This window comes from Xyrauchen texanus, chromosome 2, assembly GCF_025860055.1.
Source record: "Xyrauchen texanus isolate HMW12.3.18 chromosome 2, RBS_HiC_50CHRs, whole genome shotgun sequence".
NCBI lineage: Eukaryota > Metazoa > Chordata > Actinopteri > Cypriniformes > Catostomidae > Xyrauchen > Xyrauchen texanus.
The window spans coordinates 5,299,677-5,320,435 of record NC_068277.1 but is presented as its reverse complement, the minus strand read 5'-3'; the positions used below and the strand labels follow the sequence as shown (position 1 = coordinate 5,320,435).

General features: G+C 40.1%; 1 protein-coding gene and 1 long non-coding RNA gene across 2 annotated transcripts in view; both read left to right on the top strand.

Annotated features, from left to right (window-relative positions):
* Positions 1-8,768: 8,768 nt before the first annotated feature.
* Positions 8,769-20,759, top strand: part of LOC127661726 (epidermal retinol dehydrogenase 2-like) — a 13,165-nt gene continuing 1,174 nt past the window's right edge. Inside the window, exons 1-5 of the mRNA XM_052152571.1 lie at positions 8,769-9,372; positions 9,958-10,089; positions 10,199-10,298; positions 10,386-10,530; positions 15,166-15,291. Of these exons, the coding sequence (XP_052008531.1) occupies positions 9,052-9,372; positions 9,958-10,089; positions 10,199-10,298; positions 10,386-10,530; positions 15,166-15,291 (824 nt within the window). The 5' untranslated portion in view covers positions 8,769-9,051. The remainder of the gene's footprint in view (positions 9,373-9,957; positions 10,090-10,198; positions 10,299-10,385; positions 10,531-15,165; positions 15,292-20,759) is intronic.
* Positions 16,019-17,108, top strand: LOC127661787 (uncharacterized). Its single transcript, XR_007972788.1, has 3 exons — positions 16,019-16,076; positions 16,169-16,536; positions 16,905-17,108. It is a non-coding gene; the product is annotated as an uncharacterized LOC127661787 (long non-coding RNA).

The following is a 20,759-nucleotide window of genomic DNA, read 5'->3' as shown; positions in this document are numbered from 1 at the left end:
TCACTTACAGCATCTTTAATGAAATAAGTGTCATGAAATATCTCACCTGTCTCTGTGACAGCTGTAGACTCCGTTTCATTAAAGATGCTGTAAGTTCTCATAGTATTGTGGTTGCAGCAATTACTGAGGCTTAATGCCATTTTTATGCCATGTTGATCATAACATTTTCCAGCTGAGGGCTCTGTTTTGCTGCTGTTGTTTTTGACAACCGTTTCTGCTCGTGTTGGTCTCAATAAAGCTAATCTGGTATCTTTGGAGTGCGGGTTTTGTAAAGCGGGTCCGTGGCTAATCCAATGGCTCAGTTTGACAGCTTGTGGAATACCTAGAATGGTTAAAGCACCGCTAAACCTGATACCATTTATCAGAGACTTCTATTAAAATGAATGGAAGAAACTGGAATGCTCAGTTGTGGTCAACGGATGTAGAAAGGAAGTTCTGCCTTACAGGTAAAAGAGACAATCACCTTTTAGATACAGACATCGCCTGTCGATAAACTCGAAAATGCACATTTGCATTAGCTATACAAACCGGAAATGTTATTTTTTTTTTTGCGTAATCTGAGGTAAAGAAGCTAAATTTATGATACTAATGTTGTCAGATTTTACTGCTGATCGTATATTGACGAACTGTTTTGGAGATTTTGGACTTTCCCCATTTAAATATATAGGAGCTGCACTGTCATGACTGGGAATAGCTTCCCAAGAGCATTCCAAACATGTCCGACAGTGGACTGACTTGTTAGAAAGACTTTGTTTAAACCCTCTGTTTTCAGTTTCCTAATGTCGGCCCTATTCAAAAGTATGCGATTATGGAGAGCCAAGGGCGTAGATTCCAGTGGGTATGTAGGTAACCCCCCCTCTAATAATCAAAACAAGAAAGTACAACCCCCCCAATATTTATATATATACCGCGATCAATGGAAACTTGTAAATGCTTCATGCTGCAATCCCAAACCCCCCCCCCCCCTCCATGTTCAAGCCAAATCTACACCCATGTGGCGAGTGTTTTCAAAAGTATCCATTTTCGGTGGAGGAAAACGCCATTCCAGTGTGGAAGACTGGAATAAACGTAGCAAAATAAATGCATTTTCCACTCTTTAGTGTGGATTTGGCCTTAGAAGGCTGCTGACTATTAGCACTTTTCCACGGCATGTTACGGTTCGACTCGACTCGCTTTAATTTTCTGAGCTTGCATTTCCACTGCAGTTTACTGCCCCTCAATGTGGGTGGGATTATAGGCTGATCGCCATAGTTGCGCTGCCTCTACTGCCGTGACATCATCTTAAACACGACACAAAATAATAAACAGTAACACAACCGCCGCGGTTAGCTGTTAGCTCATTGTGCTGCATAAAGCAGTTGTTGCATGGTGATTTTACACAAGTGTAACAGTTAAATTGACCTGGTTGTTTTAGAAGCTTCCAGTAGCTGCTCAACTAAATAAAGTGAAGCTTTCAAGCAGAGTATCGAGTTAACGTAACAAAACATACCATCCTCCATCGTGGATCAACGCCAGTCCAGGGCACTCTCCCTCCCATTGCTCGCCGGTTTAGATAGCGTCCATTTGGTCGAACCACTTCCACTTTTCCATGATGGTTCTGTAGTCACTTTTAACTTTTCGCTACACTGTTGGTAGGTCCGGTGGTAGCCGTGTGCGGCCAACAGCTGAGACACTTCCTGAGAGACTTTTTCGTTTTGCGTTGTTTCATTCGTTGCTAACGTCGAGAGGAACATCTGTACCACATTTACTGACCACGGTGTGGTTTTGCGCACAGCCATTTCTTTTTACAATTCGAAAGTCGCATGAACAAATGATACTGCTATCAATGTTGCTAACTTTAAAACTAGTGGGTTGATGTCCCATGTTGCAAATCCAGTGACGCCGGTAGTGATGATTCTCTCTGACCAATCAGTGATCTGCAGGATTTTGACGTCACTTTTAGTATCGGCTCGGCTCGCTTGGCACCTCGACCGAGGTGGTACTAAAAAAAGTATCAGGTACCAGGTACTATCCACAGTGGAAAACCCCCAAAAAGCGAGCAGAGTCGAGTCGAGTTGTACCGTGCAGTGGAAAAGCCCCGTATGTAGGCAGTGAGGCAGCTCACTAGGTTTTGGACAGAGCTGTTGCCTTTAGATTGGCATCTGAATTCACATGTACAGACTGTGCAACAGATTTCAATAAACACATTTGCATTACCAATATTAATCAGTTTCTGATTCCTGCATTTCTTGATCTTTCCAATACTCATCCCATTGCATGGATTACTTTTAATTTATGCATAACAACCGTACATTTTACAAATATAAACTGGAGAGACAGATGTTTACTTGCCCATTACCTGGTAAATATCTCTTGAAAACACACGTCTTTTACACAGATGTCTATTTTTGATTTTTTTTTCAGGAGCCTGAATATTGTCATTTGCTGTACAGCTTGAATAAACTGCTCGAAACTGCATCAGTATGTGTGTCTTGAATAAAAATACAAACCCTCTGTTCCTAAGACATCATCCTTCTCTTCTCTTAAGTGCTTCGTGCTTTAGCAGTCTTTTGTTGAGTAAAAAGAAGTTGCTTTTACCAACTTTGAAACAGTGATCAAAATGATATAGGCATGGAAATTAATCTGGCAAGGTCTTTATCTCATATAGTATGTCACACTTTATTATGCAGACTGAGAGTACCTCTATAAAATGAGGGGAAGCAATCAACTACATATTATCATTGTCTCGATTGAATGAGTTTTATGCAGTGATGTCAGAGGATACACGTTATATCTAAGATAAAAGTCTCTCACCTTTGATCAACAGCATCATCATAATACTATAAATGCTAGTTAAGAGGTCTGTTGGGCCTTGGATTAAAAAAACAAAACAAAAAAGTATATCAAAAGTCTAATGTCCATTTGGGTATCTCAAAAACAGGCAGGTGAGTATTCACAACAGTTCACTCAAATTGGCAAAATTAATTAACTGTATTAATGTTTGTGCCCTACAGGAGCCCCTTTTCTTATTGTGAACTTTATGTTCTCATTAATTCGTCATGTAAAAGCTACAAAAACAATTAAGCCTACTGCAAAAAGTACTTTGTTCTCCACTTTAGCCTTTCAAAACTCAACCCCAAAGGCTCTGAAGTTGGGTATTAAAAACCAAACTATAACCCTTAGTCCCACATTGGCTTAGTCCAGTAATTCCCAACAAGATGTATGGGTACCCTATACATTTACATGAATTCATTTAGCAGACGTGTTTATCCAAAGCGACATACAAATGAGGAATACAAATGAGGCAGCCTGAGGAGGCAGTTATACGAGAAGTGCTGTAATGCAAAGTGACAAATTGCAACAGAGGTACAAGTAGTGAGGAAGCTGAGAGACAGTGGCAAACGAATTGATTGAAAATGTATTATTGTATATACAGGTTTATTATATAAGAGGTTATTGCATTAGCATGATATAAATAATCCAGTTATTGCATCAGTAGATTTATACTATAGAGCACAAAAATATTAAAGTATATCTACACTAAACACCATCAGAGTAACACACGTGAGATTAAAATAATGTAATAAACATGTAGAGACGGCGCTCAGTGTCACTCACACAAACACTAAACACCATCAGGGTAACACACGTGAGATTAAAATAATGTAATAAACATGTAGAGACGGCACTCAGTGTCACTCACACAAACACTAAACACCATCAGGGTAACACACATGATATTAAAATAATGTAATAAACATGTAGAGACGGCGCTCAGTGTCACTCACACAAACACTAAACACCATCAGGGTAACACACGTGATATTAAAATAATGTAATAAACATGTAGAGACGGCGCTCAGTGTCACTCACACAAACACTAAACACCATCAGAGTAACACACGTGATATTAAAATAATGTTATAAACATGTAGAGACGGCGCTCAGTGTCACTCACACAAACACTAAACACCATCAGGGTAACACACGTGAGATTAAAATAATGTAATAAACATGTAGAGACGGCGCTCAGTGTCACTCACACAAACACTAAACACCATCAGGGTAACACACGTGAGATTAAAATAATGTAATAAACATGTAGAGACGGCGCTCAGTGTCACTCACACAAACACTAAACACCATCAGGGTAACACACGTGAGATTAAAATAATGTAATAAACATGTAGAGACGGCGCTCAGTGTCACTCACACAAACACTAAACACCATCAGGGTAACACACGTGAGATTAAAATAATGTAATAAACATGTAGAGACGGCTCAGTGTCACTCACACAAACACTAAACACCATCAGGGTAACACACGTGAGATTAAAATAATGTAATAAACATGTAGAGACGCAGCTCAGTGTCACTCACACAAACACTAAACACCATCAGGGTAACACACGTGAGATTAAAATAATGTAATAAACATGTAGAGACGGCGCTCAGTGTCACTCACACAAACACTAAACACCATCAGGGTAACACACGTGAGATTAAAATAATGTAATAAACATGTAGAGACGGCGCTCAGTGTCACTCACACAAACACTAAACACCATCAGGGTAACACACGTGAGATTAAAATAATGTAATAAACATGTAGAGACGGCGCTCAGTGTCACTCACACAAACACTAAACACCATCAGGGGAACACACGTGATATTAAAATAATGTAATAAACATGTAGAGACGAGCTCAGTGTCACTCACACAAACACTAAACACCATCAGGGGAACACACGTGATATTAAAATAATGTAATAAACATGTAGAGACGGCGCTCAGTGTCACTCACACAAACACTAAACACCATCAGGGTAACACACGTGATATTAAAATAATGTAATAAACATGTAGAGACGGCGCTCAGTGTCACTCACACAAACACTAAACACCATCAGGGGAACACACGTGAGATTAAAATAATGTAATAAACATGTAGAGACGGCACTCAGTGTCACTCACACAAACACTAAACACCATCAGGGTAACACACGTGAGATTAAAATAATGTAATAAACATGTAGAGACGGCGCTCAGTGTCACTCACACAAACACTAAACACCATCAGGGGAACAAATGCGATCAGGGTTCGAATTATGATTTCATCTTTGTGGGGGTCTCTTAAAAAAAAAAAAAAAAGTAGCCTATAAGCAGGCCTGGTGTGTGTGATAAATAATTGCTTAACACTGCACTTGATTCTTTTGATTTCAATGTTTATTAATACAGGAGTAGAGAAACGAGTAGACTGTCCTCTGATGATGTTTTTTGTTTTTTTGAAATAAACCCGAATTTTGCCAAAGTTGTACCTGACGTTGGTAGCAGTCTTTTTATTTTTGGTGGCATGGTTGCTGGTTCTGAACTTTACACTATTTCTAAAATATTCTAACTGATCCCCCAGCGTGAGTTATTCTAGGTGACCGTTATTTAGAACCTGTCACTTTAATGTTTCCATGGTGACGCATCATTGCTTGTCACGTTACACAGCGTAACCATAACACAGCGCTGAATGAATGATGATCTGCTTTTATGTCATTTTTCCTTTTTATACAAAATATTCACAAATGTATTAGCTATAACATGAAACACTGATATTCCGATTGTCAAATATGTGCAAGTGGATGTGTTTTGTTGTTTAAACGCCTTTATAACGATCGCGTTAAGTTAGTTGAGCTGTATGTGCGATGGGCGGCGCCATGTTATTTTACAACACGTCAATTCCTCAACTTCTCACGAAATACATGAAAGTAAGTGGCCGGTGAACTGGGAGAAGAATAGAGTAAAATGTAAAGCTACTTACACAATGTGTATCTGATATGAAAACGTGTCTTATTGTAACGTAACGTTAATGGAAAGGATTATTATTGCCGCTTCCCTAGACATCAGTGTGTATTTTACAAACTCAAAATATTTTTTTGCTAGTACTTATGTGTATTTAAATGTCTGAAACCTAAAATAAACATTATGTGGTTGAAAACACAGAACCGTTGATCTGTCTATGGTTGTGATACATGACAGCAGCACTGAGCGCGTCTGTCTCTGGCTCAGCGCCAGCCAAAGCGCGAAAGCACGTTTGAATTTAGCAGTTGATCACGTGATGCACTGACCGTTCTAATCACACTGGTGTTGATCGATCATACGTGCAAAAGGGTTAACATAAACATTGAAGGAATATATTGAAGGAAAAAATGCTTTATTTGTAATTTAAAATAATGGTGCTGATGATTTGTATGATTTTACTGCTTTCATGGGAGCTCATCCTCTCTCTATGGGAGCTCAGCTCCCACTGGCTCCCACGTAATTCGAACCATGCACGTGATATTAAAATAATGTAATAAACATGTAGAGACGGCGCTCAGTGTCACTCACACAAACACTAAACACCATCAGAGTAACAAACGTGATATTAAAATAATGTAATAAACATGTAGAGACGGCGCTCAGTGTCACTCACACAAACACTAAACACCATCAGGGGAACAAATGTGATATTAGAATAATGTAATAAACATGTAGAGACGGCGCTCATTGTCACTCACACAAACACTAAACACCATCAGAGTAACAAACGTGATATTAAAATAATGTAATAAACATGTAGAGACGGCGCTCAGTGTCACTCACACAAACACTAAACACCATCAGGGGAACAAACGTGATATTAAAATAATGTAATAAACATGTAGAGACGGCGCTCAGTGTCACTCACACAAACACTAAACACCATCAGAGTAACAAACGTGATATTAAAATAATGTAATAAACATGTAGAGACAGCACTCAGTGTCACTCACACAAACACTAAACACCATCAGGGGAACAAACGTGATATTAAAATAATGTAATAAACATGTAGAGATGGCGCTCAGTGTCACTCACACAAACACTAAACACCATCAGAGTAACACACGTGATATTAAAATAATGTAATAAACATGTAGAGATGGCGCTCAGTGTCACTCACACAAACACTAAACACCATCAGAGTAACAAACGTGATATTAAAATAATGTAATAAACATGTAGAGACGGCGCTCAGTGTCACTCACACAAACACTAAACACCATCAGAGTAACACACGTGATATTAAAATAATGTAATAAACATGTAGAGACGGCGCTCAGTGTCACTCACACAAACACTGAACACCATCAGGGGAACAAACGTGATATTAAAATAATGTAATAAACATGTAGAGACGGCGCTCAGTGTCACTCACACAAACACTGAACACCATCAGGGGAACAAATGTGATATTAAAATAATGTAATAAACATGTAGAGACGGCAGCTCAGTGTCACTCACACAAACACTAAACACCATCAGGGAACAAACGTGATATTAAAATAATGTAATAAACATGTAGAGACGGCTCAGTGTCACTCACACAAACACTAAACACCATCAGAGTAACAAACGTGATATTAAAATAATGTAATAAACATGTAGAGACGGCGCTCAGTGTCACTCACACAAACACTGAACACCATCAGGGGAACAAATGTGATATTAAAATAATGTAATAAACATGTAGAGACGGCGCTCAGTGTCACTCACACAAACACTGAACACCATCAGGGGAACAAATGTGATATTAAAATAATGTAATAAACATGTAGAGACGGCGCGCAGTGTCAGTTAACTCATATTTTTAACAACATATTTTAATTGACAGTTAAGTGACTTAACAGATTACTGATGATACTTCAGTATTTGCTTCTAGAAAAGAGCAACACACACTGATATTTCATTAATAAAGTACCCAACCTCAAGCTAACATTGAATTTTTCACGAAACAAAGACCATATAAATGTATCACAGTTAACATTTGGAATTACACCACTTCCTGTTGACCCCAAAAAATGGGGAACATGATGAACATGTGCTTTGATTCTGAAGGAAACCGCTGCATCACACATTTCTTTGCCTAATTGCACATTGTGGATAGCCCGCTGTGGCATGCTGAAGACCCTTTAGACAACTACATATACTTACGACATATTCATGCATGATTAATCCAGATGCAAAGGTGAAAAATACATTTCTCAGTTGTTTCCAAGTCTTCACTGAATTATTGTTAGATATGATGCATTAATACAGATTTGATGCTGCCGGGTTTTGACTCAGAATCTGTAATTACAGATCTGTAATTAAAAGAAAATAATGTAACGATTATTTCATAATTAAAATAAAATAATTTGCATAAGATGGAAACTAGAGTCTCCCAAAGTGAATCTCGAACATTTGCTCCCCTGGTGAGCGACTTTGTGGGTCTGTTTTGTACCCAGAGCATCAAATGTTTTTTTGTTTGTTTTTTGTGACTTTAATAATTCATCCATCTATCCGTTTTATACCCACGTATCCTATAAATTGTCACATGGGTGACTAATAATGATATGCAGTAGTTAAAATGAGGCCACTCCAGTCTTTTCATGGGGCTGTAGGGGTATCTAATGTCATTTTAACTAATGCATATCATTATTGGGAAACACTCCATTAATGCTTTGTTGTAGATGAAGGTTTGTCCAGGTGGTTTACCAAATGTAAAGGTTCTAGATAAGAGACACCCATTGATCCCCAACCATAAACAATGAACTGCAGGTTGTATTTTGGTCAACATTGGTTCACCCATTGTTGATTCACTGGTTATACAATTCACTCTGTTTTCTATAAACACACTTTGAGTGCTTTGGACTATAATTATAGACTATTGTCCAGGAACAAATCGGTCGTTAAATGGTTAAACATAGGCCTCGCCCATCACAGGCTGTCCCGTTACTACACTTGTTGCACCAATATTGAACTTTGTCTTACGGCAAACATAAAGTGTTATAACCGAGCACACGGACCGAAGGTCGATATTCCAACCTCTCGGTTAAAAGCGAGATGCATGGCGCGAATCAGTTGTTAAATCGGTGAGCGCTAATCGAATCGAGCGAGGGGCTCTCGCGCGAGTAAATGCGATTTGCCTAAATTGTTGTTATAGAAAAACGTCGTATCATTGTTGGTAAGCTCGTTGCATTTACTACCCTTGCTTCTTTAGGGTTCTCCTCGACATCATAATGAACTTCTTTTTGGAAACACTTCAGCTGCTCGTCATGTCGCTGGTCTACAGCTTAGAAGCATTCGTTCGGATATTTATACCGGCTCGGAAGAAGAATGTGTCCGGGGAGATCGTGTTGTTGACCGGGGCGGGCAGCGGCATCGGGCGCCTGATGGCCCTTGAGTTCGGGCGCCTGGGCGCGCGCCTTGTGCTGTGGGACATCAACGAGGAGGGGAATAAAGAGACCGCGCGCATGATTAAAGAAATGCACGGAGCGCGAGCGTACACCTACACCTGTGACTGTAGCGACAGGGAAGAAGTGTACAGAGTTGCAAGCCAGGTAGAGTATGCATGCACAAAGACATATGTAGAAGACTTTTACATGCAATCTTCCGTCCACACAATACAGTAGCCTATAAATACAGGCTATATATATATATATATACCCATTAAAACGACTCTCATTGGTGTAAAGTAATTTGTCAGGTTGATTTAGTCAGATTAAATCATGTTTTTTGACTTGATTAAAAGCAGTTAATTTAGATGTTACTATATGCAGCACATTTTATAGATTGCCAGATATGAAGATAAAATAGTGCCTAAATGATTTGCATGCACAGGGTAACATTATGTGAAAGCATAATTCAAATTGCAAGCTTAAAAAAAATTACGCTTTATTGTAAGCCTTTAATTTGGTCACACGTTAAACATACATTTTGCATATACACAGTGAAATGTATTTGTTTTCACATATCCCAGCTAAGCTGGGGTCAGAGTGGCTCAGCCATGATACAGCGCCCCTGGAGCAGATAGGGTTAAGGGCCTTGCTCAAGGGCCCAACTGTGGCATCTTGGTGGTGCTGGGGTTTGAACCCCCGACCTTCTTGTCACAAGAGCTCATAATCTGTTCCCTTTGTTTCTTGAAGGTGAAGCATGAGATTGGTGATGTCACAATTTTGATAAATAATGCAGGAATTGTTACTGGGAAGAAGTTCTTGGATTCTCCTGATGCGCTTATAGAGAAGTCTATGCAGGTCAACAGCCTGGCACACTTCTGGGTATGTCAGTATGCTTTTAAGACTTTTCCATCTGCAGTATGTGTCTATCTGTCCATCTGTCCTCTAAATGACTCTAAAACAGAAGCATTATGTGTCTGTCGCCTGTTAGATGTACAAGGCGTTTCTCCCAGCAATGATTGCTGGTAACCACGGTCATCTGGTCAGCATTGCAAGCTCTGCTGGACTTATTGGAGTCAATGGACTGGCAGGTATTGTTGTCTTCCTCACACACACACACACACACACACACACACACAGACAATCTCTCACTTCACATGTTCAAATCTTTTATACAGATTATTGTGCGAGTAAGTTTGCAGCAGTTGGCTTTGCTGAGTCCATGGCACTGGAGCTGCTGGCCAATGGCTGTGATGGAGTGAAGACCACCATAGTCTGCCCCTTTTTTATTAACACTGGCATGTTTGACGGCGCAAACACAAAGTAAGGACCTTCTTTTCTTGGTATAGTTTCTATGTTTTTACACACAAAATAAAACAATTCTGCTACACTCTCATTTATCTCAACAGCCACTGTTCTCCATAATGAGACTGTGGAGAAGAGTGCATGACCCATGACTGGTAAAAATACGAAAACAAAGCATCTTACCACAATCAGCACCAGTGCTAAAGAAGTCAGAAGTTTACATACACCTTAGCCAAACTCAATTCCTGACATTTAATCGTAGAAAACACTCCCTGAGATGTTGCTTCAATATATCCACATAATGTTCCTTCCTCATGATGTCATCTATTTGGTGAAGTGCACCAGTCCCTTCTGCAGCACCCCCACAACATGATGCTGCCACCCCCCATGCTTCACGGTTGGGATGGTGTTCTTCAGCTTGCAAGCCTCACCCTTTTTCCTCCAAACATAATTATGGTCATTACTAGAGGACATTTCTCCAAAAAGTAAGATCTTTGTCCCCATGTAGACTTGCAAACTGTAGTCTGGCTTCTTTATGGTGGTTTTGGAGCAGTGGCTTCTTCCTTGCTGAGCAGCCTTTCAGGTGATGTCCTTATAGGACTCGTTTTGCTGTGGATCTAGATACTCGTCTACCAGTTTCCTCCAGCATCTTCACAAGCTCCTTTGCTGTTGTTCTGGGATTTATTTGCACTTTTCGCACCAAACTACGTTCATCTCTGGGGACAGAATGCGTCTCCTTCATGAGCGGTATGATGTCTGTGTGGTCACATGGTGTTTATACTTGCATACTATTGTTTGTACAGATGAACGTGGCACCTTCGGGCATTTGGAAATTGCTCCCAAGGATGAACCAGACTTGTTGAGCTCAATTGTTTTTCGGTGGTCTTGGCTGATTTCTTTAGATTTTTCCATGATGTCAAGCAAAGAGAGACTGAGTTTGAAGGTAGGCCTTAAAATGCATCCACAGGTACACCTCCAATTCAGTGCCCCTAATATCAGAAGCTAATTGTCTAAAGCAGGGGTGCCCACACTTTTTTGCATGATGATCTACTTTTAAATGACCAACTCAATAAGATCTACCAACAGTTTCATTAAAAAATATATAAAAATGCTTGTTGGGACTACTGCATGTATCCCTACATGGAATTCATCTTCTAATTAATAAAAAAAATATAATAATGTTCAATGTTGATATCATCCAGTTTTAACACAAAACCAAAAACACCTACAGCACAATAGATTACAATAGCCAGCGCATTTACCTTATTCTGATGATTTGCACTGAATTGAATCAGACAGTTTTGCATAATCCGGGCAGTAGCTGCTGGTAGCTAGTCTCAAAAACTGCTTGCTTCGCAATTTCACGCTCTGTTCTCAGAAGCCCTTGGAGGGCGCAAACCTAGTTACATTTACATTTATGCATTTGGCAGACGCTTTTATCCAAAGCGACTTACAGTGCACTTATTACAGGGACAATCCCCCCGGAGCAACCTGGAGTTAAGTGCCTTGCTCAAGGACACAATGGTGGTGACTGTGGGGATCGAACCAGCAACCTTCTGATTACCAGATTACCAGTTATGTGCTTAGACAACTACACCACCACCACTCTAGTTGTCATTGCAACTGAATAAACAAAAATCTCGCCTGGTCAAAATTTACTCGTCAAGTCAGACAGAAACTAAAAGAAGGAAAGACATTATATTTATTTTTATAAAAATGTAATGAAAGCACATTTAAATTTTGTGCGATCAACCAGCATTGCCTTTGCGATCGACTGGTAGATCGCGATCAACGTATTGGGCACCCCTGGTCTAAAGGCTTGACATCATTTTCTGGAATTTTCCAAGCTGTTTAAAGGCACAGTTAACTTAGTGTATGTAATCTTCTGACCCACTGGAATTGTGATATAGTCAATTAAAAGTAAAACAATCGGTCTGTAAACAATTGCTGGAAAAATTACACTTATCATGCACAAAGTTGATGTCCTAAACGACTTGCCCAAACTATAGTTTACTGATATTAAATCTGTGGTGTGGTTAAAAAATGAGTTTTAATGACTTCGACTAATGTGTGTGTGTAAACTTCTGACTTCAACTGTATGTGCAATTAAACATGCATTACATTCTTATAGAACTGATGTGTCATGACTCAAAAAGGGGTCAAAAGCGACGCTCAATGCAAATAATAAAATGCAACTATGTAATTGTGCATAGTTAAAAGTATCAACTTTTCAAATTAAGGGGGAAAATGCGTTCCCAGAACTTTGTTGTTGGTCAAAGGTTGTACATTCAGTCAGACTGTACAGTATTTAGGCGAATCTGTAACATGGTTAGTACTATTGCAATATATCGTTATACTAAACAGTAAGTGTTTGTGTTAGGCTGTTGCTCATGCATTTACTACATTTATTGTTTTTCTAGCCAGCCTATGCCATGCTATATTAGCATATTGCAGTTCACAATAATATTAATAACATTCATGTTTGATTTTAAGGACATTTGTTAGGGTTGTACGATAAACATTTTTGGGTCATCCAGTGTAAAATCTGGAATCCTAATGCAAAACCATTGGATGACCACAGGTCTTGTAGATTACGTTGAGCTCAGAAGAACTCAACATCTGTGTTTAATCAACTGGAGGTTTCTGCAAACTATTTATTTTGTGCAAAACTAACATTACTTTGTCCTCAGACTCTAACTTCCATCATGATGAAATTAGGGTAATGGTGAGCTAGAGGAAAACATAGACATGTACAAAAAATGTGGTGAAGTGAATATAGCAGAAAAGATCAATACTTTCTACATTGAACTTGAAAATATTAAATAAATTCTACATTTGTACACAATTTAAACATCTTATATGCTTATATGTAAATATCTTCATAATACATCATCATGTATCAATCCTAAAGTAGAAAACTGTCATATTTAGGATATTTGCCTATTTGAGTACATTTTACTTAAATTTTCGAAGTGAATTAATTGAACCCATTGAGCTTGGATGGGCCCGCCAAAAAATGGCAGTCTTGACCAACACCAGGTATCGTTTGAAAGCTTAGAAGCTCTACTATCCAATGCATGCAGGCATTATGACCAAAACTGAACTAGTGCTTTGAAATTTGCTGACAAACCTGAAGTGTTCCATTTTGATCATTTATAAAAAATATTGCCCAATGCATCAAAACATAAAACTCATCATATATTATATAGCCATATAGTGTCATATGTTGTTGGAAAGCTCCTAAAGTGTAGAAAACAACCAGCCTATTTGTTTTACTCACAGACAAAAATATAGCAAAGTATATGTCTTTGACCGTTATGTTGTTGTTGCTTATGTACCGTGATTTAGCGTATAAATTCACACAAATTAAACAGAGCATAAAATATCACATAGCATTACTTTTGAGGACATGATTATCTTACAAACAAGCCCACACACAAGGTAATCGGATGCAAAGATCATTTGATAATCCACACGAAGCACAGTGTTGCATATGGCCACCAGGAGATGCCGCCAAATGCATGACACAGACTCAATGATGACTCGAATGGCACAGAATGAAACTCTCATTGCTAAAATCATGTCTGCATGGTATGCAAACCTTTAGTCATTGTTGTGTTTGCATGTGTAATTAGTTCTTATGTACAATTATTATGTTTGATTTGCTTGGAGAGGCTTTTGGACACTTGGAGACATTTTTTGTACATTATGATAAAAACTATTTTATCTCAGTTACAGTTGACATGGATGAGAAAAAAAAAAAAAAAAGCAGTTTTTCTGAGCCACCTTATTTACACCCAGAGATATATACGGTTTCAAATTAGCAAAATAAGAAAAAAAGTAACTTTTTGGCAAAATTTTTGTTGTTGTGATTTTTCAGCCGTTTCTTAGGCCGAGAGTCTCAGAATGTATCATAATCTATATCATTAAAAAATGTAAAATTGGGAGCCTGGGTAGCCACCCCTGAAGTTCGCAAGTTCCAATCCCAAGGCGTGCTGAGTGAATCCAGCCAGGTCTCCTAAGCAACCAAATTGGCTCGGTTGCTAGGGAGGGTAGAGTCACATGGGGTAACCACCTCGTGGTCGCTATAATGTGGTTCTCGCTCTCGGTGGAGCGCGTGGGGAGTTGTGCGTGGATGCCACGGTGGATGTCTCAAAAAGCCACGTGATGAGCGGATTAACGGTCTCAGATGCGGAAGCACCCAAACACTTGACCCTCCCTCCTCTTTTTGTTTTTGTCAAGTTATAAGCCTTTAATTTAGGGTATGCCACTGAATCAGGAAATCTTTAAAAACACCTTCAGAGCATAAAGGGTTAAACACCATGTACTTCAGATTCTGTATCAACTGAAATGTTCAAGTTACATTTACTCATATTAATAAATATATGTTATGAAGTTAATTATTTTTACTTGGAATGTACCATTAAACCCTTAGAGTGCAGATTCTGTTCAGGCCTAATTATTACCGTACGTAAAACAAACAATAATAGTATATTTGTATATTCATTAAACGAGCACAGGGAAAACAGAAGGTCTGAGAAGTTAATTTCCACTTTAGCAATTGTGCTTGTTTCGAGGCTGTAATATTCCTATCGTTATTTGCTGTGTAAATGCATTGAAAGACGTGCTCACAGTGCTGTGTATGTTTTGCAGATGGCCCAGACTCATGCCTATTCTAGAGCCAGATTATGCATGTCGGAAAATTGTTGATGCTGTTTTAAGAGAACAGGTTCATCTGTACATACCTCGGAGCATCTACCTCGCAATGGTTTTGAAGAAGTAAGTCAAGCTGAATCTTTCATACTTCACTGTTATACAGACCAATAAATAAACACCCCCCGCACAACTGAATGGTTGTGGGCAGGTGCACAAGTGGTCGATTCTACAATCTAAAACGTTTAACACTATTCTTCTACTGTCTTCCAATCACTTGTATTTCCTCTAAGAAATACAAATGTTTTTTTATTGAAAAATTGTGTTTTTTATCATGTAGCTATTGCCAATGTATTATCCTACTGGGACCCCGCGTCCACATGCGTGGACATTACGTTTTTGCTTCATGCAACGCATAATTTCATCTCATTTTAACCGACTGATCTCAGTTCAGGAGACCCTAGGCTGTCAGTAAAGGGTTAAACCTTCGAATCACCGAGTCATGTGACAAAACAACCAGTGCAGACAGACAGCACACTGGAGGTTAAGTCATGCACTAAATAGGGAGCAAGGGAGCATCCTATAGCTCTCCTATAACTGTTCTGAGACCAGTGCAGACAGACAGCACACTTGAGGTTAAGTCATTCACTACATAGGGAGTAAGGGAGCATCCTATAGCTCTCCTATAACTGTTCTGAGACCAGTGCAGACAGACAGCACACTTGAGGTTAAGTCATTCACTACATAGGGAGCAAGGGAGCATCCTATAGCTCTCCTATAACTGTTCTGAGACCAGTGCAGACAGACAGCACACTTGAGGTTAAGTCATTCACTACATAGGGAGCAAGGGAGCATCCTATAGCTCTCCTGTAACTGTTCTGAGACCAGTGCAGACAGACAGCACACTTGAGGTTAAGTCATTCACTACATAGGGAGCAAGGGAGCATCCTATAGCTCTCCTGTAACTGTTCTGAGACCAGTACAGACAGACAGCACACTTGAGGTTAAGTCATTCACTACATAGGGAGCAAGGGAGCATCCTATAGCTCTCCTGTAACTGTTCTGAGACCAGTGCAGACAGACAGCACACTTGAGGTTAAGTCATTCACTACATAGGGAGCAAGGGAGCATCCTATAGCTCTCCTGTAACTGTTCTGAGACCAGTGCAGACAGACAGCACACTTGAGGTTAAGTCATTCACTACATAGGGAGCAAGGGAGCATCCTATAGCTCTCCTGTAACTGTTCTGAGACCAGTGCAGACAGACAGCACACTTGAGGTTAAGTCATTCACTACATAGGGAGCAAGGGAGCATCCTATAGCTCTCCTGTAACTGTTCTGAGACCAGTGCAGACAGACAGCACACTTGAGGTTAAGTCATTCACTACATAGGGAGCAAGGGAGCATCCTATAGCTCTCCTGTAACTGTTCTGAGAACAGTGCAGACAGACAGCACACTTGAGGTTAAGTCATTCACTACATAGGGAGCAAGGGAGCGTCCTATAGCTCTCCTGTAACTGTTCTGAGACCAGTGCAGACAGACAGCACACTTGAGGTTAAGTCATTCACTACATAGGGAGCAAGGGAGCATCCTATAGCTCTCCTATAACTGTTCTGAGACCAGTGCAGACAGACAGCACACTTGAGGTTAAGTCATTCACTACATAGGGAGCAAGGGAGCATCCTATAGCTCTCCTATAACTGTTCTGAGACCAGTGCAGACAGACAGCACACTTGAGGTTAAGTCATTCACTACATAGGGAGCAAGGGAGCATCCTATAGCTCTCCTGTAACTGTTCTGAGACCAGTGCAGACAGACAGCACACTTGAGGTTAAGTCATTCACTACATAGGGAGCAAGGGAGCATCCTATAGCTCTCCTGTAACTGTTCTGAGACCAGTGCAGACAGACAGCACACTTGAGGTTAAGTCATTCACTACATAGGGAGCAAGGGAGCATCCTATAGCTCTCCTATAACTGTTCTGAGACCAGTGCAGACAGACAGCACACTTGAGGTTAAGTCATTCACTACATAGGGAGCAAGGGAGCATCCTATAGCTCTCCTGTAACTGTTCTGAGACCAGTGCAGACAGACAGCACACTTGAGGTTAAGTCATTCACTACATAGGGAGCAAGGGAGCAATCTATAGCTCTCCTATAACTGTTCTGAGACCAGTGCAGACAGACAGCACACTGGAGGTTTAGTCATGCACTAAATAGGGAGCAAGGGAGCATCTATAGCTTACTAAGCAGCTAAGTGCGTTCACTCCTAAAAAGTTCAAAAGTTCAGTTTCAGGCTGCAGATGATGTTTGGATCACTCAACATGATTGGCAGACATGGGACAATGATCATCAGTACACAGATTCAGAATTAATCATGAATCATTTAATTTGAACTCGGTTAGCAGTGATTGGATGATGATGGTCATTACTTTGAATCTGAATTAATTATGCTAATTGCTGATATAATGTCTGTAACGTCTCAAAAACTTGAATAACCAACACTCCAGCAAACATTATAAACAATTTGATGAAAAATATGAATCTGGCTTTCTATAGCATGGTATTAGTGTTGCCACGGTAACAAAATGTCAGTAGTCGCTACCGATACCAGTGAAATTTCACGGTTCTCGATACCAATTTCAATACCACAGAAAAAATGTGCTAATGTGCGATTGAACACGCTCCTTTAGCCTATTTAAAGTTATATTTCAATGTAAATAATACATTAGAAGATATGCCTGTTTCTAACACTTGTTTGTTTTTAAGTAGGGCCCTACTGAAATCGTTTAAAAAGTATATATATATATATTTTAGAATTTTTCCAGAATTCCATGTTTTAAAGTTTCATTTCATTTCATTACCAAAATTGAACTTTTAAAAACATTTAACAAGTAAAAAATTGAACAATTACTTATCAACATACCTTTGCGTTTTTTAACACTTTTATTCAGTACAAAAGCACTCTTGCATGTGATATATTGCTTAATTTGTATTATTATTACAATCATTATTCATGAATCATTATTTATTATTATTACAGTGATAATTACATTTTACTATACAGTTATAATATATATCTGTTGCAATTTCTCTAATTTCAGGCGTTTAGCTTTTATTATGAATCGTGCTTTTATTTTGACGCAAGTTTAACTTCTCCAGATAAACAGTTCGCTACATGGCCCAGTGTGATCGTTAAAGCGCAAATGCTATGATTTAATTATATAAATACAGTATATAGTTTATATGTGCATCAGAGTGGATTAGTGCTCTGCTCTGTCATCTCATACAACGTGAATGAATCTCAACGTCTGTGGCGTTCCAGTGTATGAGCGATCTGCTTCACACATTCATCTAAAGCTCATGCAGCTCATAGAGACTAAGATTGCAGCATTAATAATCACACTAGGACATATCATGGTTTTAACTTGATTAGTTGTGCATTTTAGTGTAAAGGGAGCAACAGAGAACATGCTCAAATAAGCGTCATGTGTCCGTAAGACAGCGTGCTGGTACCGGACTGAGTCGGTGCTCGGTACGCCCGGTACTGCAGAATCACTGGTAGAGTTACATCTTATTTATTTTAGTACCAACTTGGTACCAAAGCACCGGTACTTTTGACAACACTACTTGGTATTACTTATGTGGACATACATTTTTAGCATGTTTCTTAGGGGCTTCTAGTTACAAATCAAAAAGGGGAAATGCGCACAGCAGTCACGCTCGGGTCTCAGGAGGTTATATATAAAGCAATAGTCCACTGGAGGCCATGTGATACAGTGATACAGATACAGTGAAGATCCTCACATCGTGGCTAACAAAACTCTTTATTCATCTTTAAATACGTGTAAAGTACAGTGCCTCATATCAGCAAACACAAACCCGCAGTGGATGCAGATTGCACATGTGGGTGTGTTTTCAGTGGGGTTTGTGAATATCCTCTCTGATCTGAATACAGCTGGAGTCCTTTGAACTGTATGATAATTACTGCACCGGTTAAGAATTTAATTAGTGAGGATAATGTGAGAGCTGCAGCTATGATGAGACTGCTGCTGTAGATAAACATTATCTTAACCCTCTGTTCGGTTAATGCTTGTTTGTTCATGTTTTAACCTTGATATTCATAGTAAAACAATAGTAATAATACAGGAAAATGAAAACTATGGTAATAAAAATCTTTATATTGTGGTTATTATGGTTTTACTACAAATATTTGTAATAAAACCAGAGTAGCCATGAGAATCAGCATGATTAATCTATAGTGCACTGATGAGCCAAATCATTATGACCACTCACGGGTGAAGCGAATAACGTTGATCGTCTGCTAACAAGGTCACGTGTCAAGGTTTGGGTAGATTAGATGGCGAGTGAACAATCAGTTCTCGTAGTCAACGTGTTGAATACTGGAGAAATGGGCAGGAGGAAAGACCTGAGCGACTTTGACAAGGGCTAAATTGCTATGGCCGGACGACTGGGCCAGAGCATCTCCGAAATGGCAAGGCTTCTGGGGGGCTCCCGGTCAGCAGGGGTGAGTACCTACCGACTGTGGTCCGAGGAGGGACAAACCACAAACCGGTGACAGGGTGTTGGGCACCCAAGTCTCATCGATGCACGAGGGCAACATAGGCTATCCCGTCTGATCTGAACTGACAGAAGGTCTACTGCGGCACTAGTCACCGAAAGTTTTAATGATGGTTACGGGAGGAATGAGTCACAACACACAGTGCATCGCACCCTGCTGCGTATGGAGCTGCATAGCTGCAGACCAGTCAGAGTGCCCACGATGACCCCTGTTCACCATCAAAGGCACCTACAATGGGCACGCGAGCATCGGAACTGAACATTGAGTGGAAGAAGATCGCCTGGTCCGATGAGTCACATTTTCTTTTACATCACGTGGACGGCCGTGCACGTGTACGCCATTTACCCGGGGAAGTGATGGCAACAGGATGCACTGTGGGAAGACGACAAGCCGGTGGAGGGAGTGTGATGCTCTGGGCAATGTTCTGCTGGGAAACTCCGGCCATTCATGTGGACGTCAATTTGACACGTGCCACCTACCTAAACATGGCTGCAGACCAGGTACACCCCTTCATGGCAACGGTATTCCCTGATGGCAGTGGCCTCTATCAGCACTATAATGCGCCGTGCAACACTGAACACATTGTCCAGCTTGAGGAACATGATGAAGAGGTCAAGGTGTTGCCTTGGCCTCCAAATTCCCCAGATCTCAATCCGAACCACGGCGACTCCACCTCGCAACTTACAGGACTTGAAGGATCTGCTGCTAATGTCTTGGTGCCAGATACCACAGGACACCTTCAGGGGTCTTTTAGAGTCCATGCCCCGATGGGTCTGCACTGTTTTGGCGGCACGTAGAGGAACAACAGCATATTAGGTTGGTGATCATAATGTTTTGACTCATTGGATAATCTCCTTGGGTTGCTCCCAATGGCCAGCTAGCACCTTGCATGGCAGCTCTGCCATCATTGGTGTATGAATGGGTGGATGAGATGCAGTGTAAAGCGCTTTGAATACCGCTAAGGTTAAAAAGGTGCCATATAAGTGCAGACCATTTACCATTTAAAACCTGG